The 23,213-nt window shown below is 49.1% G+C and overlaps 2 protein-coding genes across 7 annotated transcripts in view; one reads left to right on the top strand and one right to left on the bottom strand.

The window, feature by feature from the left end:
- Window positions 1–23,213, top strand: part of TBC1D22A (TBC1 domain family member 22A) — a 417,209-nt gene that overhangs the window by 347,051 nt on the left and 46,945 nt on the right. For all 6 annotated transcript variants that reach the window (XM_017850750.1, XM_017850749.1, XM_017850752.1 and 3 more), the window contains one exon: window positions 10,632–10,727. In XM_017850750.1, the coding sequence (XP_017706239.1) occupies window positions 10,632–10,727 (96 nt within the window). The remainder of the gene's footprint in view (window positions 1–10,631; window positions 10,728–23,213) is intronic.
- On the bottom strand, window positions 10,740–12,764 carry LOC108514498 (uncharacterized protein UNQ6126/PRO20091). The gene is given in 6 exon segments (XM_083287428.1): window positions 10,740–12,168; window positions 12,170–12,278; window positions 12,280–12,337; window positions 12,340–12,381; window positions 12,384–12,411; window positions 12,414–12,764. Coding segments are annotated over 6 exon segments (468 nt in total). The 5' UTR covers window positions 12,579–12,764; the 3' UTR covers window positions 10,740–12,102.

The following is a 23,213-nucleotide window of genomic DNA, read 5'->3' as shown; positions in this document are numbered from 1 at the left end:
GCTGAACACCCCACCCCCAATCCAGAATATTCCACACACATGATGGTATTTCCTCATCTGGTCTTTTTGGCTTTCTGCTGGGAGAAGAAGGGAGAGCTTATGGTTTCACAGGTGACCAGCTCAAGACCTTTGTTTCAAGGCAGAGGGAGGAAACCGTTTCCGTCCCCCCATCCCCACCTGCCTTTGCTGCAGAACAGTCGGGAGTATCTGCTGAAGGTTCATCACTGAGGATCCTTTCCCAGTCTCTGGCTCCCTCCCTTTACCTCCCCAAACTAGCCCTGAGCCTGCGAGAAAGGGGAGATCTTGATTTGCAGAACAGGCCTGGTGGCCTGGGGGTGGGGGATGCCAGAAGTGGCCTTGCGGGCTGCACCTCCCTGTGAGTCAGCCAGTACTGATGCAGCAGCCCCGGGGGCTTCTCCAAGTCACAGCCTCCTTCTGCTTGACCCACCCGAGGTGTGTGCCTCCCAGTGAAGGGGGTGGAGCCCCAGTCCTGAGTGGGCTCAGGCCAAGGCCGGGTGCCCAGGGCTGGCCTGCGGCCACTGCTCTCGCCTCCCTGTTTACCCACTGAGTGCTGGGTGATATTTATTGTCTGGATTATGCTTCATTAAAGCAGAAGCCCATTTTCCATAGATGATATGCATTTTTTATTTATTAAATTACTGTTTTAATGCAATTTACCAAGTCATCCAAGACAAATAATCCACTTAAGTGATGCCACAAAGCTCTGTTTCTCCCCAGTGCTCTGTTTCCATGAAAGTGTGGCCTCTCCTACCTAAATTCTGCTCCTCTGCTGGAGACATCGTGTAAGCAGCGGCAGAATTTACAGTCCAGCCTTACTAAATCCGAGTAGGAGTGGGTCCTACCACTGGCCAGAGGCTGACCTTTGCACTCCCTGGTTAAATAAAAGGCTTTTAAGCAAATTCAGAGTGTAAACAGAATTCCTGGGAGAACCCATCATTCTGGAATATCCGGGAGTACTCCTGGAGACCTTTTCCCTCTCAGTATTTGCAATGCTAATTACCACTCCTGCATTCCTCAGGGCTGGTTCGCTCAGGGCCTTACACACCTGAAGGTTTTTGTTTGTTCAAGTCACCTAAGGTATTTAAAAGGAAAGATCCACGTTTCTTCTTCTTTTTTTTCCCCCACCCAACCCTCACCCTCACCCTCACCCCGGAAAGAGGTACATTTCTCTAGGTACGTTCTCAGTGCTGCGCTTCCATGCCCCTGGCCTGTCCCTTTCCCCAGGCTCCTGGTAACCCAAGGTCGTGGATTTGGGGGCGTGTGTAATTTTATTCAGTTTCCATTCCTACTCTTAGGCTTGGGGCTGGGATTATAATGAAGAAGGGGTCACGGGGGAAAGCTGACACACGGGACACACTGGACCGTGACGGTGTGGCACGTGCCGCGCGGAGACATGGCCAGGGCTCCTGGGAAGAAGGGGTGGAGACAGCCCACTGCCTGGGAGAAAGGGGGAAGATCCTGAAGAGTGAAAGGGTTTATCTAGGAGAACAAACAGGGAGCATCCCCTCCTGGGGTAGCAGAGTGCCTAAGAGAGCCAAGGCTGAGAGGGTTGGAACACCAGGTGCGAGGTGGGTAGAGACCGGATGTCCGGTCTGCTCTGGCTCACTTCTACTTTATCCTGAAGGCAATGGGTATTTAAAGATAAAATGGTGACATGATAGGAGCCCGCTGAATTAGAAAGGGCGTCCTAGTTACAGTGCAGAGAGGGCGGACATGCCCAGATAGATAATGGGATACAGGGGCCTCAGTGGTATTTAAACTCAGTTTAAATATTTGGTCGATTTTAATTCCAGCACAAACATGTGACATTTTAATGGCTCTATATATTTTAATGGATATTGAGGACTAAGCTCTGATTTTTTTTTTTTTTTTTTTATCTTGCCCAAATTCCTGTCTAAGGGGTCTGGAGAGTCAGGCCCTACAAACCATACAAAAATTCTCATCAGATGGGTTTTAATTAACCCTATATATCATGACTTACTTTCCAGCCTGACTCTAGCATAACATTATATGACAAAAGAAAGTCAAAGTATTTTACCCCAAAACATGTTTCTTTGCCATATTTTGAAATGGCAAAGCTGTCCTTTGTGGGGGAGAAATTTGCATCTGTAAAGAATCTTGGCCGGCACTGTTTCTCATGCCTGTAATCCCAGCACTTTGGGAGGCAGAGGCAGGTGGATCACGAGGTCAGGAGTTTGAGATCAGCCTGGGCAATATGTTGAAACCCCGTCTCTGCTAAAAATATAAAAAATGAGCTAGTTGTGGTGGTGTACACCTGTAGTCCCAGCTACTTGGGAAGCTGAGGCAGGAGAATCGCTTGAACCCAGGAGGCAGAGAGGTTGCAGCGAGCTGAGATTGCGCCACTGCACTCCAGCCTGGGCGACAGACTGAGACTCTGTCTCAAAAAACAAAACAAACAAAACAAAAAAGAATCTCTATTAAGATAGCTGGATTTTTTTCTTCCAGGCCCTCCCAATCCTAAAGAGATTAAGAGTCTAGCACCTTTTAAAGATTCAGTAGATGGCGCAGTGGCTCACACCTGTAACCCCAGCACTTTGGGAGGCCGAGGTGGGCAGATCACCTGAGATCAGGAGTTCAAGACCAGCCTGACCAACATGATGAAACCCCATCTCTACTGAAAATACAAAAATTAGATGGGCATGATGGCACACGCCCATAATCCCAACTACTCTGGAGGCTGAGGCAAGAGAATTGCTTGAACCCAGGAGGCGGAGGTTGCAGTGAGCTGAGATCATGCCATTGTGCTCCAGCCTGGGTGACAGAGAAAGACTCTGTTTAAAAAAAAAAAAAGATTCAATAGGAAACATTTCTCTCTATTGTCTGTAAGGGCAGCCACTATACGACTTCAAAAGAACCTTCATCTCCACAGTCTTTTATCTTAACCTGTACTTTCCTTTCTGTGATCCCAGGTCTTTAGACAAACTCAACCAATTGTCAACTAGAACATGTATAAATTTACCTATCGCCTGGGAACAACCTCCTGACCGCCGCTGCCACTGCTGCCTTTCAGTTGTCCCGCCTTTGTGGACCAAACCAGTGTGTTTCTTAAATGTATTTGATTGATGTCTCTGCCTCCCTAAAATGTATAAAATCAAGCTGCACCCTGACCCCCTTGGGCACATGTTCTGAGAACCTCCTGAGGTCTGTGTCATCGGCCGTGGTCACTCATATTTGACTCAGAATAAATCTCTTTAAATATTTCACAGAGTTTGATTCTTTTTGTCAACAATATCATAAAAAAACTAGCACATCAAACCTATACTACAAAGCCACAGTAGTAATATATTTAAGGTTCTTGAAATGAGTGGATTAAAAAAAAAAAAATAGGGCAGAGCCTTCCCTTTCTGGTGGTGTGGTGACTGTGATGTGCAAAAGGCCCTTCTTTTTTTGTGTGTGAATACACCAAATAATGCTGGTGTGCTTTTAAAAAAACATAACCACAAAGGTGAGACTATCAGAGACCAGAAATCTCGAGAAAATACAAATCTAGAGAGAGAGGGGAGCAGCATCAAAGCTGGTCTTTACCCAAGGGTATCTGCCAGTTGATTTTAATGAGCCACTGGCAGGAGTCAAAACCTGGGGATTGTTTTTTTCAGAGACTAAACAGGTGCTTGTGTTTGCCTTTCTTAGCCTTGGCCAGGTTAAACGAGGAAGAAAGAACCCTCCCCCTCCTCAGAATTTCCACCTACAATCCTACATTCACATGGATTGGGAACCCCAGTTCATGTTACTTACTTGACCTAAAAAATTGCAAGCTAGAAATTTGGTTTAATGTAGTCTGGGATAACAATGCCTTCAGGCTCTAGAGAAGCAAATACAGTCCCCCCAACCAAAAAAAGAAAAGCCTCAAAGAGTTCCAACAGATATACATTCTAAGGAGCATAATGACAGGAGAAGTCAAGGAAGTGGGCCACAAGGAGCAAGAATCAGCAGTGAAAACAGACTGCAGAAAGAGATCTACAGAGATTTTAGAATTATCTGAGATGCACTATAGAAATAAGCTTGTACATTTTAAATAATACAAAGATACTGAATGAAAGAAGGAGGAGTAACTATCAATTTACAAGGCAAGTCTGAAGAAATAACCAAGGTTCAAACGTAATAGATAAGTGAAACAAATTGTGACACAGTTGAAGAGATTATTAATGAAGTAGAAGAGAGATTTGAGGAAAGTACTTCTCCCAGAAAGACGAAGAGATGGAAGATATAAAAAGAGAGGCTAAAGGAAACAAAGGGTAGAATGAAGAGACCCCAACTCTAGCTGATCAGAGTTCTGAGAAAATAAAGAGAATGGGTACAGATGGATGTTTGATAGGAGATAATGGATGACTGTTTCCAAAACTGATGAAAACTACTTATTCTCCAGATTCAGAAAGACCAGTATCTCTAGCAGAATAAATATCACAAAGGAACTGCAAAATGTCCAAGACAAAGGGAGTATTCACAAGCAGTCAGAGAGAAAAGTTAGATTGCTTATGAAGAAATGACAAATAGATTGATAACATTCAGTAGTGGAGGCTAGAAGATAATGCAGTATCATCTTTTAAAATAATAGTCAACTTAGAATTGCATATCCAACAAACTATCTTTCAAGAATGAGAATAAAGACATTTTTAGACAAATGAAATCTGAGAGGGTTTACGACCAAAAGACCCTCTCATTAAAGGAGCTTCTAAAGGTTGAATTTCAAGAAGGATAATAATTGCCAAAGAAAGGTCTAGGTGCAAGAAGAAATAATGAGAAAAAAAAAAATAAGTAAAGTCATGAAAAACTCTAAACAAACATTGATGTATAAAAGAACAAAAAGAAGATCTCCATTTATAATTTTGGGAGGCCGAGGCAGTTGGATCATGGGGTTAAGAGATCGAGACCATCCTGGCCAACATGGTGAAACCTCATCTCTACTAAAAATGGAAAAATTAGCCGGGCGTTGTGGTGCACGCCTGTAGTCCCAGCTACTCAGGAGGCTGAGGCAGGAGAATTGCTTGAACCCGGGAGGAGGAGGTTGCTGTGAGCCGAGATTGCGTCGCTGCACTCCATTCTGGCAACAGAGCGAGACTCCATCTCAAAAACCGAAACAAAGCAAAAAAGAAAAGAAAAAAAAAAAGTCACAATAGAACTGAAATTCTGGAAAGCACGGGTACATAGCTAGGGAAGATTAGGTCAGTGTGTGGTGCTGCTGTGATGATATGACTAGAATTAAAATATTCTTAATTTTTTGTGTTGTTTGGGAGGAGAATAAAGATAATTCATTTTAGATCATTAAGTTAAATATACATGTTAAAATTTGTAGAGGGCCTATTAAAATAATAGAAACAATTCAGTAACTTCCAGATTAATTGGGGTTGGGGCATTAGAATGTAGAGGGAAGTAGGTTAGTCCACATGTAGGCAAGAAAGACAAATGATAGAAAAAGTAGAACAGCTGGGAACTTCTAAATGAGAGCATGTGAATTAACCTGAATGCATCAGGAGTCACAGCCATCAGGGACCAAGCTCTTTGGCTAGAAAGCGTGGCTGGAGTTTAAGAACCCAGTGCTGCGCTAGGTATAAGAGAAATATAAGGAAATAAAGATGAGGGGGGACTCCAACAACTACCAACAGACAGAAATGAAGATTTTCAGGACCCTATTTTCAATATCATCAAAATATGAACTTGTTAGGGAACATCTAAAACAGAATCATAGACCTGTACTGAGAAAACCATCAAACATGGGTAAAGAGAAAGATCTGATTAAATGAAGAGCCATATCATGGTCATGAGTCAGAAGACAGATTAAAAGCTATACTATGGTCATGAGTCAGAAATCCCAGCAAACTTCTCTGTAAAAATTGACAAAACAGGTTCTAAATTTTACACAGAAATGCAGAAGATTTGGAATAGCCAAAACGGCCTTGAAAAAGAAGAAGACATAAGGAAGGGCTAGCATTAGCTGAAGTTTAGTCTTTTCAACAAATTGCTGGAACAATCGGATATTCATGTGCATACAGATGAACTTCCAGGCCGGTCACGGTGGCTCACGCCTGTAATCCCAGCACTTTGGGAGGCTGAGGTGGGCAGATCACCTGAGGTCAGGAGTTTGAGACCAGCCTGACCAACATGGAGAAACCCCGTCTCTATTAAAAATACCAAATTGGCTGGGCACGGTGGCTCAAGCCTGTAATCCCAACACTTTGGGAGGCCGAGACGGGCGGATCACGAGGTCAGCAGATCGAGACCATCCTGGCTAACACGGTGAAACCCCGTCTGTACTAAAAAATACAAAAAACCAGCCGGGTGAGGTGGCGGGCGCCTGTAGTCCCAGCTACTCGGGAAGCTGAGACAGGAGAATGGCATGAACCCGGGAGGCGGAGCTTGCAGTGAGCTGAGATCCGGCCACTGCACTCCAGCCTGGGTGACAGAGCAAGACTCCGTCTCAAAAAAAAAAAAACCAAATTATCCAGGCATGGTGGCGCACGCCTGTAATCCCAGCTACTCAGGAGGCTGAGGCAGGAGAATCGCTTAAACCCGGGAGGCGGAGGTTGCGGTGAACCAAGATCATGCCATTGCACTCCAACCTGGGCAACAAGAATGAAACTCCATCTCAAAACAAACAACAAAGGAACTTCCATACCTTTTACCATATACAAAAATTAACTCAAAATGGAGTATAGATCTAAAGTAAAATTTAAAACTATAAACCTTCCAGAAGAAAACCTTTGTGCCCTTGAGTTAGGCAGTGATTTTTTAGATAAGACACCAACAGCATGATCTGTAAAAGAACAAAGTACTAGGTTGAACCTCATCAAAATTTGAAACCCATGATTTGGCCTGGCGTGGTGGCTCATGCCTGTAATCCCAACACTTTGGGAGGCCAAAGCGGTGGATCATGGTCAGGAGATCGAGACCATCCTGGCTGACACGGTGAAACCCCATCTCTACTAAAAATATAAAAAATTAGCCGGGCGTGGTGGCGGGTGCCTGTAGTCCCAGCTCTTTGGGAGGCTGAGGCAGGAGAATGGTGTGAACCTGGGAGGCAGAGGTTGCAGTGAGCCAAGATCCCACCACTGCACTCCAGCCTGGGCGACAGAGCGATACTCTGTCTCAAAAACAACAACAAAAAACCCATGATCTTCAAAAGTCACTGTTAAGAGGATGAAAAGAGAAGGCACGGGGAGAAAACATTTGCAAAGCATGTATTTGATAAAAGATTTATATCAAAACTAGTGGCAGGTTTTTAAAAGGTAAACATACTCCTACCATATGATCCAGCTGTTCTACTCCTAAGTATTTTTCCAAGCAAAATGAAAGCCTATGTCCATTCAAAGATGAGTATACAAATGTTCATGGCATCTCTCTGCATAGTAGCTCCAAACTAGAAACAATTCAGTCCTTCAGCAGATGAATGGATGAACAAACTGTGGTATATCCATGCAGTGGGTGCTGCTTAGCGTTGATAGAAATGAGTGATTGGTATGTGCAACGTCACGGGTGAATCTAAGGTAATCACCCTATGTGGAAAAGCTAGACCAAAACCAAATGTGTATTATAGGATTCCCTTTATTTGAAAGTGTTGGAAATGTAAGCTAATGTGTAGTGACACAAGGAAGTTGGTGATTGGGACTGGGAGGGCTCGAAGGGAGGATTTACAAATGGGCACAAAGAAACCTTTGGAGCCATAGATATGTCCACTACCTTGGTTGTGATGGTGTTTACCCAGGTGTATGAATATATCAAAACATATCAAATTGTAAACTTGAAGTATGCAAAGTTTTTTTTGTTTTTTTTTTTAATGAGATGGAGTCTCACTCTGTCACCCAGGCTGGAGTGCAGTGGCGCAATCTTGGCTTACTGCAAGCTCCGCCTCCTGGGTTCACGCCATTCTCCTGCCTCAACCTCCCAAGTAGCTGGGACTACAGGCGCCCACCACCACACCTGGCTAATTTTTTGTATTTTTAGTAGAGTCGGGATTTCACCGTGTTAGCCAGGATGGTCTCAATCTCCTGACCTTGTGATCCACCCGCCTCGGCTTCCCAAAGTGCTGGGATTACAGGCGTGAGCTACCGCGCCCGGCCTGAAATATGTAAAATTTATTATGTAACAGTTATACCTCAGGAGAGCTGTTTAAAATACAATACCCAACAAAAACTGATACATAGTTGTAGTCAATTAGACTCGTTCCTCCCCACTAGAGACTTCAGAGCAAAAGCCCTGTGTGAGGTTAGAGGTCATAAGTATTTATACTGTTCAGTACACCAGGAAGAGAAAACAATTGTGCATTTGTATGCTCCTGATAACATAACTTCCAAACACAGAAAACAAAGATTGGCAAAACCATAAGGAGAAAGACATAAACTGACTCTCATAATGGGAGTTTTGAAGCATACCTGTCAGTTATTGATAGATTATAAGTAGACGGAAAAAAAAAAAAACCACAGGATTTATAGGAAACTTGAACCAACGCTCTTGATGAACTTTATTTAGTGGACATGTGCAGGGTACTGTATCCAAGAACTCTAGAATATGCACCCTCTTCATGTTCTCTGGTCTGGCCCCAGCTTGCTGGTCATTCCTGTGGGTGGTTTAGTCCTTGGTGTTTATTTCTGTCCCGAATCACTGGCCACTCTCTGGTCTTTGTGTCCGTGTACCTCCCTTTCCTCTCCACCTGGATCCCCAAGTATCTTAAACTTGGTAGTTCCACAGAACAACTCACGGCCTTCCCACCAAAACACTGTCTCCTACAGCCTTTTCCACAAACCTTTCCCCATCTTAGGAACTGGCAACTTCACCCTTCCAGCTGTGGAGGCTCAAATTGTCAGAGTGGCCGTTGGTTCCTTTCTCTCCTACCCAGATCTCTCATACGCGTTGGAGTATTTTTTCTGTTAAACCTTCAAAATACATCTCCAATGGGTCTTCCCACAAGCTTCCCTGCTCCCCCTTGGCCCGAGTCACTAGCCCTTCTTGAATTCTGACTACCGTGGTCCCCTAACCTGTCTCCTGGTTCTCCTGGTTCTGCCTCTCCCCACCCTGCCTCGTGCCATCCGTTGTCAGCGTGACAGTCGGAGGGATGCTTCTGAAGCCTGTGTTGTTCCCTGCTCAGAGCCCTGAGGATCTATACCCCACACGTGCCTGCCGTCGCTTGCCTTTGCTCGCCTCGTTCTGCCGTAGCTGTGCTGGTCTCCTCGCTGTTTCTGGAACGTGCCAGGCAGCCTCTAACCACAGGGTCTCTGTGCTTCCTGTAGCTTTTACCTGGAATGTTTCTCTGTCATGTGTCTAAATGCCTTTTCTGGCCAGGGGCAGTGGCTCACACCTGTGATCCCAGCACTTTGGGACGCTGAGGCGAGTGGATCACCCGAGATCAGGAGTTCAAGGCCAGCCTGGCCAACATGGTGAAACCCCACTACTAAAAATACAAAAATTAGTCTGGCATGGTGGCGTGCAGCTGTAATCCCAGCTGTTCAGGAGGCTGAGACAGGAACATTGCTTGAACCCGGGCGGCAGAGGTTGCAGTGAGCCGAGATGATGCTACTACCCTCCAGCCTGGGCGACAGAGCGAAATTCCATCTCAGTGAAGAAAGTAATAATAATAATAAACGCCTTTTCTCTCTTTGAATGTTTGCTTGTCTGTCACCTTAGGTGACCATTTTACTGAAGTGGCATCCCCCCCTTCACAGACAAACCCCCTTGCTATTCCTCATCCCAGTCTTTGCCTTGTTTTCTCCATAGCACATCACCATCAAATGCACCGTGCGTTTGATTTGTTTACTTACTGAACCATTGACGGTGGTCCTACAGATGTTGCATGGGCAAGGCAGAAAAGTGAAGGTGGTACCCCAAGAACTGGAGTTTTGGGAACCCTCAGTCTTTGCAGTTGACTGTGTATGCTTGAACTCATACCACAGCCCCAAGGTCTGCATGCCCCGAGCCTCAGTGTGGGAGGGTCTCTGGGAGCTGACAGTGGTCCTGGGTTTCCGGGATGAGTAAGGGGTAGCTACCTCAAGAAGAGGGAGCAGGGGAGGCACGTTTGAATGACAGTGAGGAGAGAGAGACATGGGTGGTGATTTGAGGGGTGTAAGCCGTGTCCTTCCACATCTGGCTTGCGATCAGCATCACTTCCCTGTTCGTTTCCCAGGGAGACCCGGACCAGGTTGTGGTCCTGGGCCCAGTGCCTGATCTCCGGCTTGACTGGGCCTGGCCTGGGCTCAGCCTTGTTTCCTCATCTGTGGAGTGGGAGGAGGCCTCCCTCACATGCCGTTGTGAGGAGCAGACTGTGCCTGGCACAGCACCAGCGCACATTGAATTTGTCTCTTACGCTTTTTGGCTATTGTCTGTGCAAGAGAGGAGAGTGAACAACTGCCTCTGAGGCTGCCGGAAGCTTGGTCTGCTATTCACTTGCTGCTTATCAGCCTGCTGGTACTTAAAGAGAAAATGGTGTTTGTTTAATGAGCTGACAATTTTGAAATTAAGGCATTAAGTAAAAGTACGTCAACACAAGCTTTGGTTTTCTCTGAACCCTGAGTAGACAAACCCTGACTGTCACAGATAACCTTGCAGTGATGTTCATGGATCACACTTTACAGTTTCTCTCTTGGTTATTTTTTCTCTTTTAGTCTGAACCAGAGGGCTTTTCTCATTTCCACTTGTACGTGTGCGCTGCTTTTCTCGTGAGATGGAGGAAGGAAATACTAGAAGAAAAAGATTTTCAAGTAAGTAAATGCCCTTTGAAAAGAACCCGAGTTTGAATTTCTACTAGGAGAGAGGTTTATTAAATTTTAGTTCACAGGGTTATTTGTGGAAGAGTTTTGAGAAGCACTGCCTGCGTTTTGCCGCTGACCTCCCGCTGGTTGAAAGCTCGTCTAGCTGAGAAGACGAGCCTGGCAGTGGTCATGTGGTCATGGCAGTGGAAATGCTGCCCAAGTTATGAGTTATTTGATGTGACTGTGTGACAAGCTCCCCGCAGAACCTCCCCTGGGCCAGCGTGCCCCTCAGCAGCGCGACCCCTGCAGGGTGTGGCACGTGACCTCTGGTCCCTGGAACCCTCTTCACAGCACCTGGACTGTGATGCTTTAGGGACAGGGCTGGGCAAGAAATCACACAGCCTGAGGTCCCTTCCAGCCAGGCCACTGGGAGTTGTGTGACTGAGGACACACTGTTTAACCTCACTAAGCTTGTCCCTGGCAACTTAGTGGGAGAGCCCTCCTTGCACCCCACTCATCAGAGGCACACCCTCCTGGGCCCCGTACTCTACCTGTGGGACTCCCTGTGGACTAGTGTCCAGCCCCTGACCCACCCCACATGTTCCTCTGTGAGGCGTCCTGAGCACCCTGTGGACTGTTGCCCCCTTCACGGGGTGATACCCAGTGTTCTCCGAGGTGCTGACTGGGAAGTCCTGCCCAGTATTCACCCAGCAGAGGGCTCTGGGTGCAGCAAGGAAGACCCCAGCAGTGGGAACCAGACAGACTCTGCACCAGCCAGCTGGGGTCAGCCACGCTTCACCACTCTGCCTTCTCGAGGCCCTCGTCTCTCAACTAACGGGACGGTCCTACGTCCCCAGGGCAGTGCTCTACACAGCTGGCAGCCTTTTGTTCCCCAGCTCTGTGCTCGTCAGTGGCTCCAAGCATCCCTGCTCTTTCTGAGGGCCTTGGGAGGAGCCAGGGAAGCCCTGCTGCCCCACTTCATCTCAGTTCCAGGAGAGACCAGACAGGTGAGGGTCGTGCTGAGGCCTGGAGCTGTCAACAGGGCCTGGCCTAGCAGATGGAACCCAGCCCAGGTGTTCATGGATGGAGCCCTAAACCAGAACTGAGCCATGTCCTGTGCCCGTTCTGACCGGCTGGGGGTATAGTTTAAGCACCTGATGTCGGCATTACTGGGATCTTTTGCTGATTAATAAGCACGACACTGTAAAATTAGAAAATAAGCTATCCCAGAAAATCTTCATTTATCCATTTTACTCCCGAGTCTAAACCTCTCAGTTTGGCTTCCCAGGGGACGAGGGGTCCAACTGCCAACCCCCCTGCAGGCCGCCCTATCCCCGCCGGCCCTCATCCTCGCCAGCTTCCCCTCCTTGGAGCCCCACTGCCCTCACCCTGGGCTTGGCTGAGAGGAGGCCGCCCACACGGGATCGACTGTGCTCTGCCAGCGTCCAGGAAGTGCCCACCAGAAGTGGGAATGCCTCGTGAGGTTGGAAACTCCACCACCCGCCAGGAGCTGGGACCGTTGTTGTTTTTAATTTTAAAGTAAGCAAGCTGCTCAAACAGTGGGGACGGCAGTTGGCAGAGTCATTTTTCTAAGTAGAAAAAGCAGTTAATTTTATGTGAGCAGAGTGTGGCACCTCCATGAAGTCAGGAACCTTCTCTGAGGGGCCTCGGCAGCTGAGAGGTCTGTAAGTGTCTCTGATCAGTGAGTGCGCCACTGCCTGATGCTGATGCGTGGACAGCCTCGTTGGGAGAGGCAGCTTCCTTCAGCATGGTGGCTGCCTGCCCCAGGAGGCTGGCGAAGGCGGTGAGGAGGCGGCAGAGCGACATCTTGGAAGGCTGAGGCTGTTGCTCTGGAAGCATGCTCCGGACAGTCTGCAGCCACCTGGCCCTGGGCCCTGCGTCTCTGTGGGAGCCCCAGCTGCTGGGTGGGCTGCATGGGAAGGACCAGCGGGTGCCAGCCCAAGCTGCCCAGCCTGGGAGCCTTCACCTTTGTCCCCTTTGGCTCTGGGACTGAGTTCTGTGCGTCTGCCAGCTGCTCAGTGGGGAAGCCGAACACACACAGGTGTGCATAGTGCCCAGGGTGAGGGGCTCAGTCTGGCTTTGTGACCCTGGGCTTCACAGCCTCAGCTGGTCTGTTCATTCCTTCACTGAATGCCCCTGGAACCCTTGCTGTGTGCCAGGCCCTGTGCTGTCAGATTCTGCCCGCGAGGGGCAGGGCACGTTGGGAGGGGCAGGTACATGAAGGGACTGCTCTGTGGGGGTCAGCAGGTGAGCAGGGACCAGGGAATAGAAGTGATAGATGGGGGAGAGGGGAGCCGGTGGGGGAGAAAAGCAAAGAGAAGATGGGGTGGCCTTCCCGTAACAGTGGATTTGTAACAGCCTGCTCTGCAACGTGAAGTGATTTGGTGAACTCAGCACCGAGGGTGGGTTGGCAGCTAGAACATAAGTAGCCATGGGCAATACAAATGAAGAGACGAACAGGGATGGGGCAGGATGGTGCACAGAGGAAGCAGGAACAATCGTGTCCTCGGACTTAGAGAAGAAAACACTGGGCAGAGCAGGGAGAGCCCCCCCACACCGTGGGATCCAGCAGGGAGAGTCACCCCACACCGTGGGATCCAGCAGGGAGAGTCCCCCCACACCGTGGCATCGCAGGGGGAGTCACCCCACACCATGGCGTCAAGCAGAGAGAGTCACTCCACACTGTGGTATTCTCCCAGCAAGGATCTGGCAGCGGCTGCAGGAGTGAGGAAGGCAGGATGCTCCTGGGAGCACAAGCGCCCAGCGCCAACTCTGTCAGAAGCCTCCTTGTAGAGGCCATGATCTGTGCACTTTCCGGTCTTTGTATTAAACTTGAATTTAAAACTGTATAAAACATACAAAGACATTTAATGGAGCAACCATAGGAGTAAAGTTTAAGCGTATTTAGTTGGATTAAAATAAGGTGGGGCTGGGCACAGTGGCTCTTGCCTGTAATCCCAGCACTTTGGTAAGCTGACCAAACCTTTGTCTCTACTAAAAATACAATTAGCCAGGCATGCTGGTGGGCACCTATAATCCCAGCTACTGGGGAAGCTGAGGCAAGAGAATTGCTTGAACCTGGGAGGCGGAGGTTGCAGTGAGCCAAGATGGCACCACTGCACTCCAGCTGGGGCGACAGAGCAAGACTCCGTCTCATAAATAAATAAATAAATAAGGAGGATTGTGAATCTGAATGGCATAAAAAAGGAGTGGTTTAGGAGTTCTGGGTGGAATTTGTACCAACAAAGAATGCGTCTTCTTTCTAAGTATTTATGGAATACTTACAAAAAGTAATCACTCAACCTAGACCATAAATATTTCCAAAATAAGAAAACAGCAATGACATAAACTTTGTTCACTGAGCATCATCCTTTAAAATTAGATCCTAATAAAGTTAAAACGACAAAACGAAGCATTTGGATGTTAAAGAACCCCCTTCAAAATAATGTGGGTCAAGATGGAAATCACCCTGTAATTACAGAAGGATATTCAAAAGCACAAGGAATGTACCAGTGCTGGGCTTGCAAACAGGTTCAAAGATGTGATGCTTTCATGATTTAAAAACATTAAAACAAGTGAACTAAGCCTTTAACCAAGAAGTTAAAAATAGAAAAATAAAGACAACTTATGATAGAGACAATAAAAGAATGAATGAGTAAAAGCAGACAAATACATTGGAAGACAGGATTTTTATGTAGAATTCCTAAGTACATCTTAGAGGGGCAGTTGAAAATGCTAGTGAAATAGGCAGACCTCCAGTAAGGAGGACCAAGATAGACGGGTGAAAACGTAGTCCTCCTCTGTGTTAGAAAAGAGGAATTCACACACACACACTTTAAAAATGCTACATTTGCCTCAAGCTTTAAAAAAAGCCCAACCTGGCCAGGTGCAGTGGCTCATGCCTGTAATCCCAGCACTTTGGGAGGCCCAGGCGGGTGGATCACGAGGTCAGGAGGTGGAGACCATCCTGGCCACCATGGTGAAACCCAGTTTCTACTAAAAATACAAAAATTAGCTGGGCGTGGTGGCGCATGCCTGTAATCCCAGCTACTCGGGAGGCTGAGGCAGGGTAATTGCTTGAACCAGGGAGGCAGAGGTTGTAGTGAATTGAGATCGTTCTACTGCGCTCCAGCCTGGTGACAGAGCAGGACTCCATCTCAAAAAACAAACAAACAAACAAACAAAAAACTTGTATAGACTTATAATTTGGGAGTAAATCCAAACATCGCCAAAAGTCGTGGTTTTAAATGTGATTCTAAGGCCAGAAAATGTCTTCCTAGTGAGTTTGTTCACAGTTTCAAAAAACCTTACGCTGTGTGACCTGCCCTGCCGGAGAGAAGCAGCAGGCTTGGCCCTGTGTCTCACAGAGCTGGCTGCCGGACACGTGGCTCCTAGTGCCCTGTCTCAGCTGAATCATCGGTGACTTCTGTGCAGGACCCCACATCTGCCAGTTTCTCCCTCCACATACATGGAGTGTCTTAGTCCATTCCTGCTGTTATAACAAAATACCTTAGACTGGGTAATGTATAAGCAATAGAAATGTGTTTCTCACCGTTTTGGAGACTGGAAGTTCAAAATCAAGGCGCCGGCCTCTGGTGTCTGTCCAGGGCGCCTCGTTACTGCATCCTCACATGGTGGAAGGCAGGAGGGCAAGAGGGCTGGGTGCTCCCATCAGCCTCCTTCATGGCACCCATCTCATTCATGAGGCCCGCCTTCATCAATATTATAAAATAAAAAATATCCCATAAAAATACCACCGGAACATAGCCATGCTCCGGGATGCCAGCCTAGAGTTAGCCTCAGAGATCAGGCCAGTACACCTGTAACTCTGTCCGGCTTACACGATTAGTGAAAGTATCCCATCAGTAAACCAGAGGCCCTCAATCACATCTTAAGAGATTCAGTAGCTTTTCCTGAGTTTAATGAATAGAAAACTCTACCCTTAAGTAGAACTAAAATAATACTTTATTAACATGCTAAAGAACATTTTAAATCAACCACCACTGGTACCTAGGGAAATGCTAGAGACAGCACCACTGAGATCAGTACTATTCTTCTGTTTCTGTAATGTGATGAACAAACGTTCAGCGAAGGCTCCTTGTCCTCTCCCCATACAATGTGCATGCACACACACACGCACACACAACGTGGATATTAACAAAATGCTTTTTAAGTTCCTGGACTCTTCAGAGGACTAAGCCAGCCCTAGAACTAGTGTTTGCCCTGAAGGCATCTGCTGCTTCGTGCTCTGGGGCCAGCTCCCCGGTGTAAACAGCCTGGCAGGGGGCAGGGGAGAAGGCCTGGGGCTGGGGCAGGTGGATGTGAGTCAGAGACCCTTTGCCTAAGTCAGGACCCCTGAACCCAAGCAAGTGAACCAGGACGGACAGACAGAATGGCCTTCGTAGGTTCATTCTTGCCTGACGCTTAGCTCTGAAGGGAAGAGGAATAAAAGCAAGTCTCCTCTGAAAGTTCGTGGCCCCAGCCCACCTTCTCACTCGTTTAGGGCTAGAATTTACATTACTTTTATGTCTGAAAAACCCAATGCTAATAAGTTAACTTAATATGGCCAGAGAGCCCCAGATGCCTAGCCCACGAAAACGCCAGTTCACTCTAGAGTGGCCCATTTTAAGCACAGCATAGAAGTTGTAAATATCCGTGTACCAGAAACATCGTAAACCAAATTCAAAGGCAGTTGACAAGGTTCTTCGTTCACAACATAGCTTATTCCCTTAATATACAAAGAACTCACACAAATAACTAACAAAAAGAAAATGTCCTCATAGAAAATGGATGAGGACAATCAGAGCAGTCAGAAACCCACACGAGAATTTATGTAGCTATCCAGAAAATGTAAGTGTTTCTTCCAATCATTAGTAAAGAATCGAAACTGGAAACAAATGCTCTCTGAAATAAGCACTACTTTTAGCGAGGGCCCTCCTGGAAGTGGATGAAGTTGGCGTAAAGCAGGCATGCTCTTTCATTCTGACGAGGGGTGTGGTACAGAACCTTTCCGGAGAACTATTCATAATTTATATCAAGAGCCTTTCCTCGATCCCGTAATTCTCCTTGTTTATAATTATGGAAAAACAAATTGGCAGCAGCCTGCATATCCAGCGGTCGGGGTACAGTTACCTAAATTATGGTACATGACTGGTTATAATGTTTCATAACTACCAAAAATTGTATCTTCAGGTAATATTTACTGAAACCAGAAAATGTCTTCAGCGCATTTCTATGTGGAGGAAAAGCATGACCTGAAATGATACATATTGGCATATGTAATACAGATAAAAACGATCCCAGATTTGCTTCTGTTCCACGCATGGACAGAAAGACCGAACAGAAACAAACCATGGTGCTAGCCTGACTTCGTTTTCATTAGTAGAGTTATGGATGTTTTATTTTCTTCTTTGAAGTTTGTTTGTTTGTTTGTTTGTTTTGTATTTTGCATGTTCTTTTCAATATGTGTCAACATGGTTTTCTTACTAGGGTCAATTCCCACGTTAAGGGTGGTTGTGGGAGTTCGACCGCTTTGGGAGGTTCACGGCTTGGAGCTGGTGCTCAGAATGCTGGGCTCTGGGTTCTCTGCCCTTGTTCTAGGATGCTCCACCGCGCCCGCCCTTCAGGTGTCCCGCCGTGTCCATCCCTCAGGTTTCCCCCAGCTGGCTGACATGCACACATGCAAACACATCACTCGCACAGAGCACACAGACCCATGGCCTTCAAGGCAAGAGGCGTGCCCTGCTTGTCTGGTGGAGACTTAGTTACCATATGCTTCCCTGGTAACACATGAGGGGCACTGGGGACGAGAGTGTGAGAGGGTCACAGGGGCTGTGGGAAGAGAGAGGTGGGTGGACTCTGCAGGTCACCCCAGCTCCCAGACTGCACAAAGTGCCGTCGAGGCTGGCTGTGCATTCCCTTTGGCTCAGCCACCATGATGAGGTTTCCTGAATTACCCAGTCCTGCCCATAGATGACGTAAGGGCTGCATTTCATTCATGGGCCTGGGCTTCTTTCTAGGGTCCTCAGTGTCCCCATCACAGAGGAGGGGGTGGGTGTGGTCATTTCTGAATAACCTGCGAGGATCTGTGTGCACAGTGGGACCAAATTCCAGTCCATGACCTTTGAGACCCTCCGTGCTGGCCACCTGGTCCCCTGGGCCCAGCCCCTACTTGGAGGTGGTCTCAGCCCATGTATGGCCACCTGATGAGTCTGGAAGTCACCCACTGCCGCTAGGAGGGCGCCCTAAATGCTGCTGTCCTCAGACTTCAGGGATCTTTGCTAAGGAGACAAGCAATAAAGACATCACAGGTTCTCTTGGGTGTCTGTGATTTACAAAGTAGGAAAGACAACAGCAGCAAAAGCCCTGTGCTCTGCAGAGACCCAGGCGGGCTTCACTGCGCAGATGCAGCAGCGGGGCCTCCCTCCTCACCCGTCCCCTGGCCTCGGAAGCTGGTGCCAGGGTGTGCTCAGCCTCTCTGGCTGCAGACCCCTGGAGTCCCTTTCATTTGCTTCAAGAGAGGCCTCCAAGCAAATGCTCCTTAGCTCGAGCCTTGGCTTATTTGGACTTTGGGGTCTCAGGGTAATTAAAGGTTGCTTTAAAGATCAATGGCAGCTTTAGAATTATACCTGGAAGGAGGCAGAGAGAAGACGGGGTTTGCACATGGAGATTTATCATTTCTAGTTTTTTCTTACCTGAGAGAACCACATTATTAATGACGATGAGGTCTCAGCCCCTCCAGGAGGATGAGGGGTGTTCCTATGAGATTCCGTCTGCCAAGACTTTGGGACAGATGAGTGGAATCGCTTGGCTTTACTCCTGGCCACCCAGCCCCTCCCTTTGGCCTGGAAACAGAGAGCACCAGCTGCTTCCTGGGTGACGCTTTCTCCATTCTCTCCAGGAAGGTGTAGATTCCTGCTGGAGGCCCCTCACCTGTGAAGCCCCCTTGTTGTGCTTACTGGGGGCTTCGAGCCATGGTTTTGCATCCAGCACAGCACCTGGCGCGTGGTAGGAATGGAAGGGGTGATTGCTGGCCGGCAGGATGACTTTGTACACACCAGTCCTAACTGGCGTGCTTTTCTGCATGCTTTCATTTGGGGTTCCAGCGTCCTTCTGGGCCAGTCCATTGCTGCCTTGAGTTACTGGTAAACTCACACCCAGGACCTAGTTAATGAGTCCGTCAGGACTCAGCCTGCCTGTCGGCTCACAGAATGGCCCGTGGCAGTGAGCCATGTCTCTGTCAGATGGGACTGATCTTGCAATGGTGAGTAGCCTTCGACAGGCTTCATACAGGTCTCTTTCATCCTGTGTTCACTGGAAGCAGCAAATGTCATGAAATGCCAAAGTAAAGATCGTTGTCTCTGTCTCTATTGTTTCAAGACATTTTAAAGACAAAATTGAGTCAATTGAAAAGTAATCCCTTCAGTGAATTGTGCCTTTGTGTGCGGGTTGCTGCGTGTGTGAAAGTGTGGGGTTTACAGGGTCATGTGTGCTGTGAGATCAGGTTTGTGTTGCTGTGTGGAGTGTGTGTGGCCATGTGGTATTAGCTCTTTAGACCATTCTTAAACAGAAGTTCTTGGTGGCCCACACTCCGGCCTCCCATGTTCTGATGCAACAGCATGAAACTGAGGAAAGAGGACACCATTCACAACAGCTAGGCACGTGGCAGGTCCATGGTGGGTGTGCTCACTGCTGGATGAGGCCTCCCCGAAGAGGGGTCCTTGTGTGGGAGCGGCAGAGAGAGAAGGGGACTATCGGGTCAGTGGGGGAGGGCACGCCTGAGCTGAGTATTTGCATCCCTGCTGCAGGAACCGCAGGGTAAGTGCATGGAGGCTGGGGATGGGGTGGTGCTGTGCAGGGTTCAGAGGGAAGGGCGCCATGGGAGCTGGGACCTGGGCTTAGCTGCGAGGAGGGAGCAGAGCTTTCATTGTGAGAAAGCTGTGGAAGAGGACAGCAAACCCCTGAGTGAAGCAGAACTGGGAGCCGCCTGGAGGACAGGCTACCCATGCCAGGTTCTCGAGCCAGCCTAGGGGCACATGTCCTGGGAGGCATTGGGGCCTTGTCTCTTCTTGATCTGGGCCTAGGATGGGCATGCAGGTGGAAGCTCTATGGGGAGGGGACCTGCCTGTGCCTCTGTGCATGTCATTTTTGGAGCTAAAACATGCCTGATGTGGAGTTGGCAAATCAACTGGGTACGGGATGCTGCCGTCTCAGCCACAGGTGGCACTGAGGGGCATGGAGGAGGCGAGCTGGTCCCAGAGGCAGGGCTTGCGGAGTGGGCCACAGGGTGAGGGGGATAGACAGGAGCTCCTAGCCTGCAGGAGCGGCAGGCCTTCAGGAGCAGTGAGGGGTCTGCGGGGGAAGCAGGCGATGAGTTTGGGCTCCACTGAGGTCCGCCAGTCTGAGCACAGCTGGGGTGCAGGACGCTGAGGCAGCAGTGCTGGCCACAGGGCCATTGGGAGGACAGGCGGGCAGAGGCCTGGAGGGGACAGAGAAGGACAAAGATGGCGCCTGCAGAGGTTGGGCCAGGCGGGAGCAGGGACACAGAGACTGAAGGAGCGTGGGTGGGACAAGCTCTGTAAAGGAGAGAGGGGCAGGGACCTGCAGAGGGTTGCGGGGGAGGCAGCCTTCATGCTGAGGGTGAGCACGGGGACCGGGTGTGGCCAGCATAGTGACCACACTCCTGCCCCAGGCCCATGGGGCAGGGCCCTGCAGAGACCCAGGTGAGGGGTGACATCTCAGTCCCATCAAGTCCCCAGGCTCCGGCAAGGTCTGCTGCCAGCATGGCCAAACGCACCCCCGCGGGTTCCTCCCTACACTTCTGGGAAGGCGACCGTCCCCAGAGAGGCCACTGGGTTCCCAGTGTCTTCCAGAATACTTTTGCTTGTTCCCCGGGGTGGGGCTTTCTCAGAAGCTGGCACAGCTAAGAGGCGTGCCCTGGAGACCCAGGGGAGCAGGAAGGCCTGACACACCCAGAGCATCTTCTGTTTCTAGTCCTCACACGGTGACACCAGCAGGTAACTTTTTTATACTTCAAAAAATGGGCCCTCCTTAGTAAATTATACCTCTCGTTACGATAATGCAGTAGAATTGGAAGGTTCAGGTCGTTTCTGGGTAAAGTGGGGTTTGGGCTGCAGAGATGAATAGCTTTCTTCCTGGAGTAAATGATGAAAGGTTGGGAAGATGGAGTGTGAGTTAAGATGAAGGAACAGGATTGTTGGGAGAGACTCTGGGATGACTTGCAGGGATCTTTAAGTCTAAAACAAGTAATGAGATCTTTTTCTTTGTGGCTCAATTAAGGCAAGAGAAGTTTGGGCCACTCTGCAAGAACTTGCCAGCATATCTTTGATATCCTTTACTGAGGGCTCCCTACTGGCTGCTGTGGAGAGGGACCCGCACACGGCAGGCCAACCCCAGCCTGAGCCCAGCTGGGGCTCCTGGAGCAGCTGACGTCGGACATCCCGGGATGGTTGAGTAGAAGTGATTCTCCTGGTGTCCAGAGAGTCAGTTGCCAGAGGGCAGTGCCCACTCAGAGCACGTGGGAACACAAAGGAAGGTGACGATGTTTTTTGTTGTTGTTGTTTGGTTGGTTTTTTTGAGACAGAGTCTCACTCTGTCAGCCAGACTGGAGGGCAGTGGCACAATCTCGGCTCACTGCAACCTCCACCTCCCAGGTTCAAGTGATTCTCCTGCCTCAGCCTCCCGAGTAGCTGGGACTACAGGCGCACGCTACCACACCCAGCTAACTTTTGAATTTTTAGTGGAGACGGAGTTTCACCATGTTGGCCAGGCTGGTCTCGAACTCCTGACCTCAGGTAATCCACCTGCCTCGGCCTCCCAAAGTGCTGGGATTACAAGCGTGAGCCACTGTGCCTGGCCAGGTGATGATGTTTTTAAGAAAGATGGAGCCTTTTCAGGCCAGCAGAAGACAGGGACTCCATGATCCCCTTCCCCCCGTTCCTGAGCCCTGTCCTGTAAAACAGTATCGGAGGCGGCCCACACCTCCCTCTTGTAACTGGGTGGAGGCCAGCATGCGGCCAGCGGTAGGTGGGCCCGCCGGGGGCCCACAGGATCTGGTCTCTGCATCCTGGTGGGTGGGCGGCTCTCCCTGTCCACTTGCCATCTGCTCACTGAGTGCCTCTCGCTCTAGCGGCTCAGGCCCTCCAGTGAGGGCGGAGGGAGTGACCCCTGGCACTAGCTCCTCTAGGAAGCGGCAGGCTGGAGGCCTCAAGGCCTGGCAGGGGATCACCTCCTGGGATGGGAAGGCATGTCAAGGGCAGGGTGGCCCTTTTGCCTTAACTCTACCGGGTGTGCCCGGGAAAATCCCTCCACCGACCCAGAAGGGTGGGCAGGACTGTGAGTGGGAAGAGTTCTGGAACGTCTCTGAACATCTCGTCCAGAAAGGGGAGATGGCGGCGTCTGCTCACGGCACTCCTAGGGCTGCTGGAGGGTCAGATGAGATGATGGACAGAGGAGGGGCTCAGAGCTACCAGTTTTTCATATGCATAGGCACGAGTGCACACAATACACACAATATATACATACACACGTGTGCACGCACACCCACCCACCCTCGGGGTCTCAGGAAACCAGGCAGGGGAAAAATTAATCCTGGTCTTTTTTGATCCCTGGAAAACAAACCCTTTCTGTCTTTGCAAATGGAAAGTTCTTGGTTAGTGATAAAGAAAACTACTCCTTGCCTCATGTGGAGCTGGCTTCGATTTTTTTTCTTTTTTGTAGTTTTTTTCTTTCTTTCTTTCTTTTTTTCTGATATAGAGCCTCACTCTGTTGCCCAGGCTGAAGTGCGCTGATGCGATCTTGGCTCACTGCAGCCTCTGCCTACCGGGTTCAAGTGATTCTCCTGCCTCAGCCTCTCTAGTAGCTGGGATTACAAGTGTGTGCCACCATGCCCAGCTGATTTTGTAAAATATTTTTAGTAAAGATGGGGTTTTGCCATGTTGGCCAGGCTGGTCTCGAACCCCTGACCTCAGGTGATCCACCTGCCTCGGCTCCCCAGAGTGCTGGGATTACAGGCATGAGCCACCACCACGCCCAGCCTGGATTTCTTTTGACATAGGCCTCCTGGGCTTTCATTATTGCAGTGAGAGTCTTCATTTGAGAGGCTCTTGCCTGCACCTGCGGCCAACTGGCTCTTCCACTGCTGTCGGGGAAGGCGGCCCGTTCGTGTGTGGAGAAAGAACATCCGCTCCATTGTCCTTCACTGAGAGAATGTGAGTGGCAGGTGCTGAGCACTTTCCAGGTTGCAGGAGGAGCGGGGGCCACAGGGAGTGGGCATCCACGCACCGGGGCTCACGGATGTGGCGCTCTTGGTGCCTGCTTTTGTGGCAAGTGCCTTGTGTTGGTTCTCTTCGGGGCAAGTGGTCTTCACCTTCTCCCCTGAGCCATCCTGGCCCAGCCTTGAGGAGGCCCCTGAGGTGAGGGTTTTGGACCCCTCCCACCCACCCACCCCCCCTC

The sequence above is a fragment of the Rhinopithecus bieti genome, unplaced genomic scaffold, assembly GCF_001698545.2.
Source record: "Rhinopithecus bieti isolate Rb0 unplaced genomic scaffold, ASM169854v2 scaffold_32081, whole genome shotgun sequence".
In the NCBI taxonomy this organism is placed as follows: domain Eukaryota; kingdom Metazoa; phylum Chordata; class Mammalia; order Primates; family Cercopithecidae; genus Rhinopithecus; species Rhinopithecus bieti.
The sequence above is the reverse complement of the archived record's forward strand: the minus strand, read 5'-3'. Positions and strand labels throughout refer to the sequence as shown.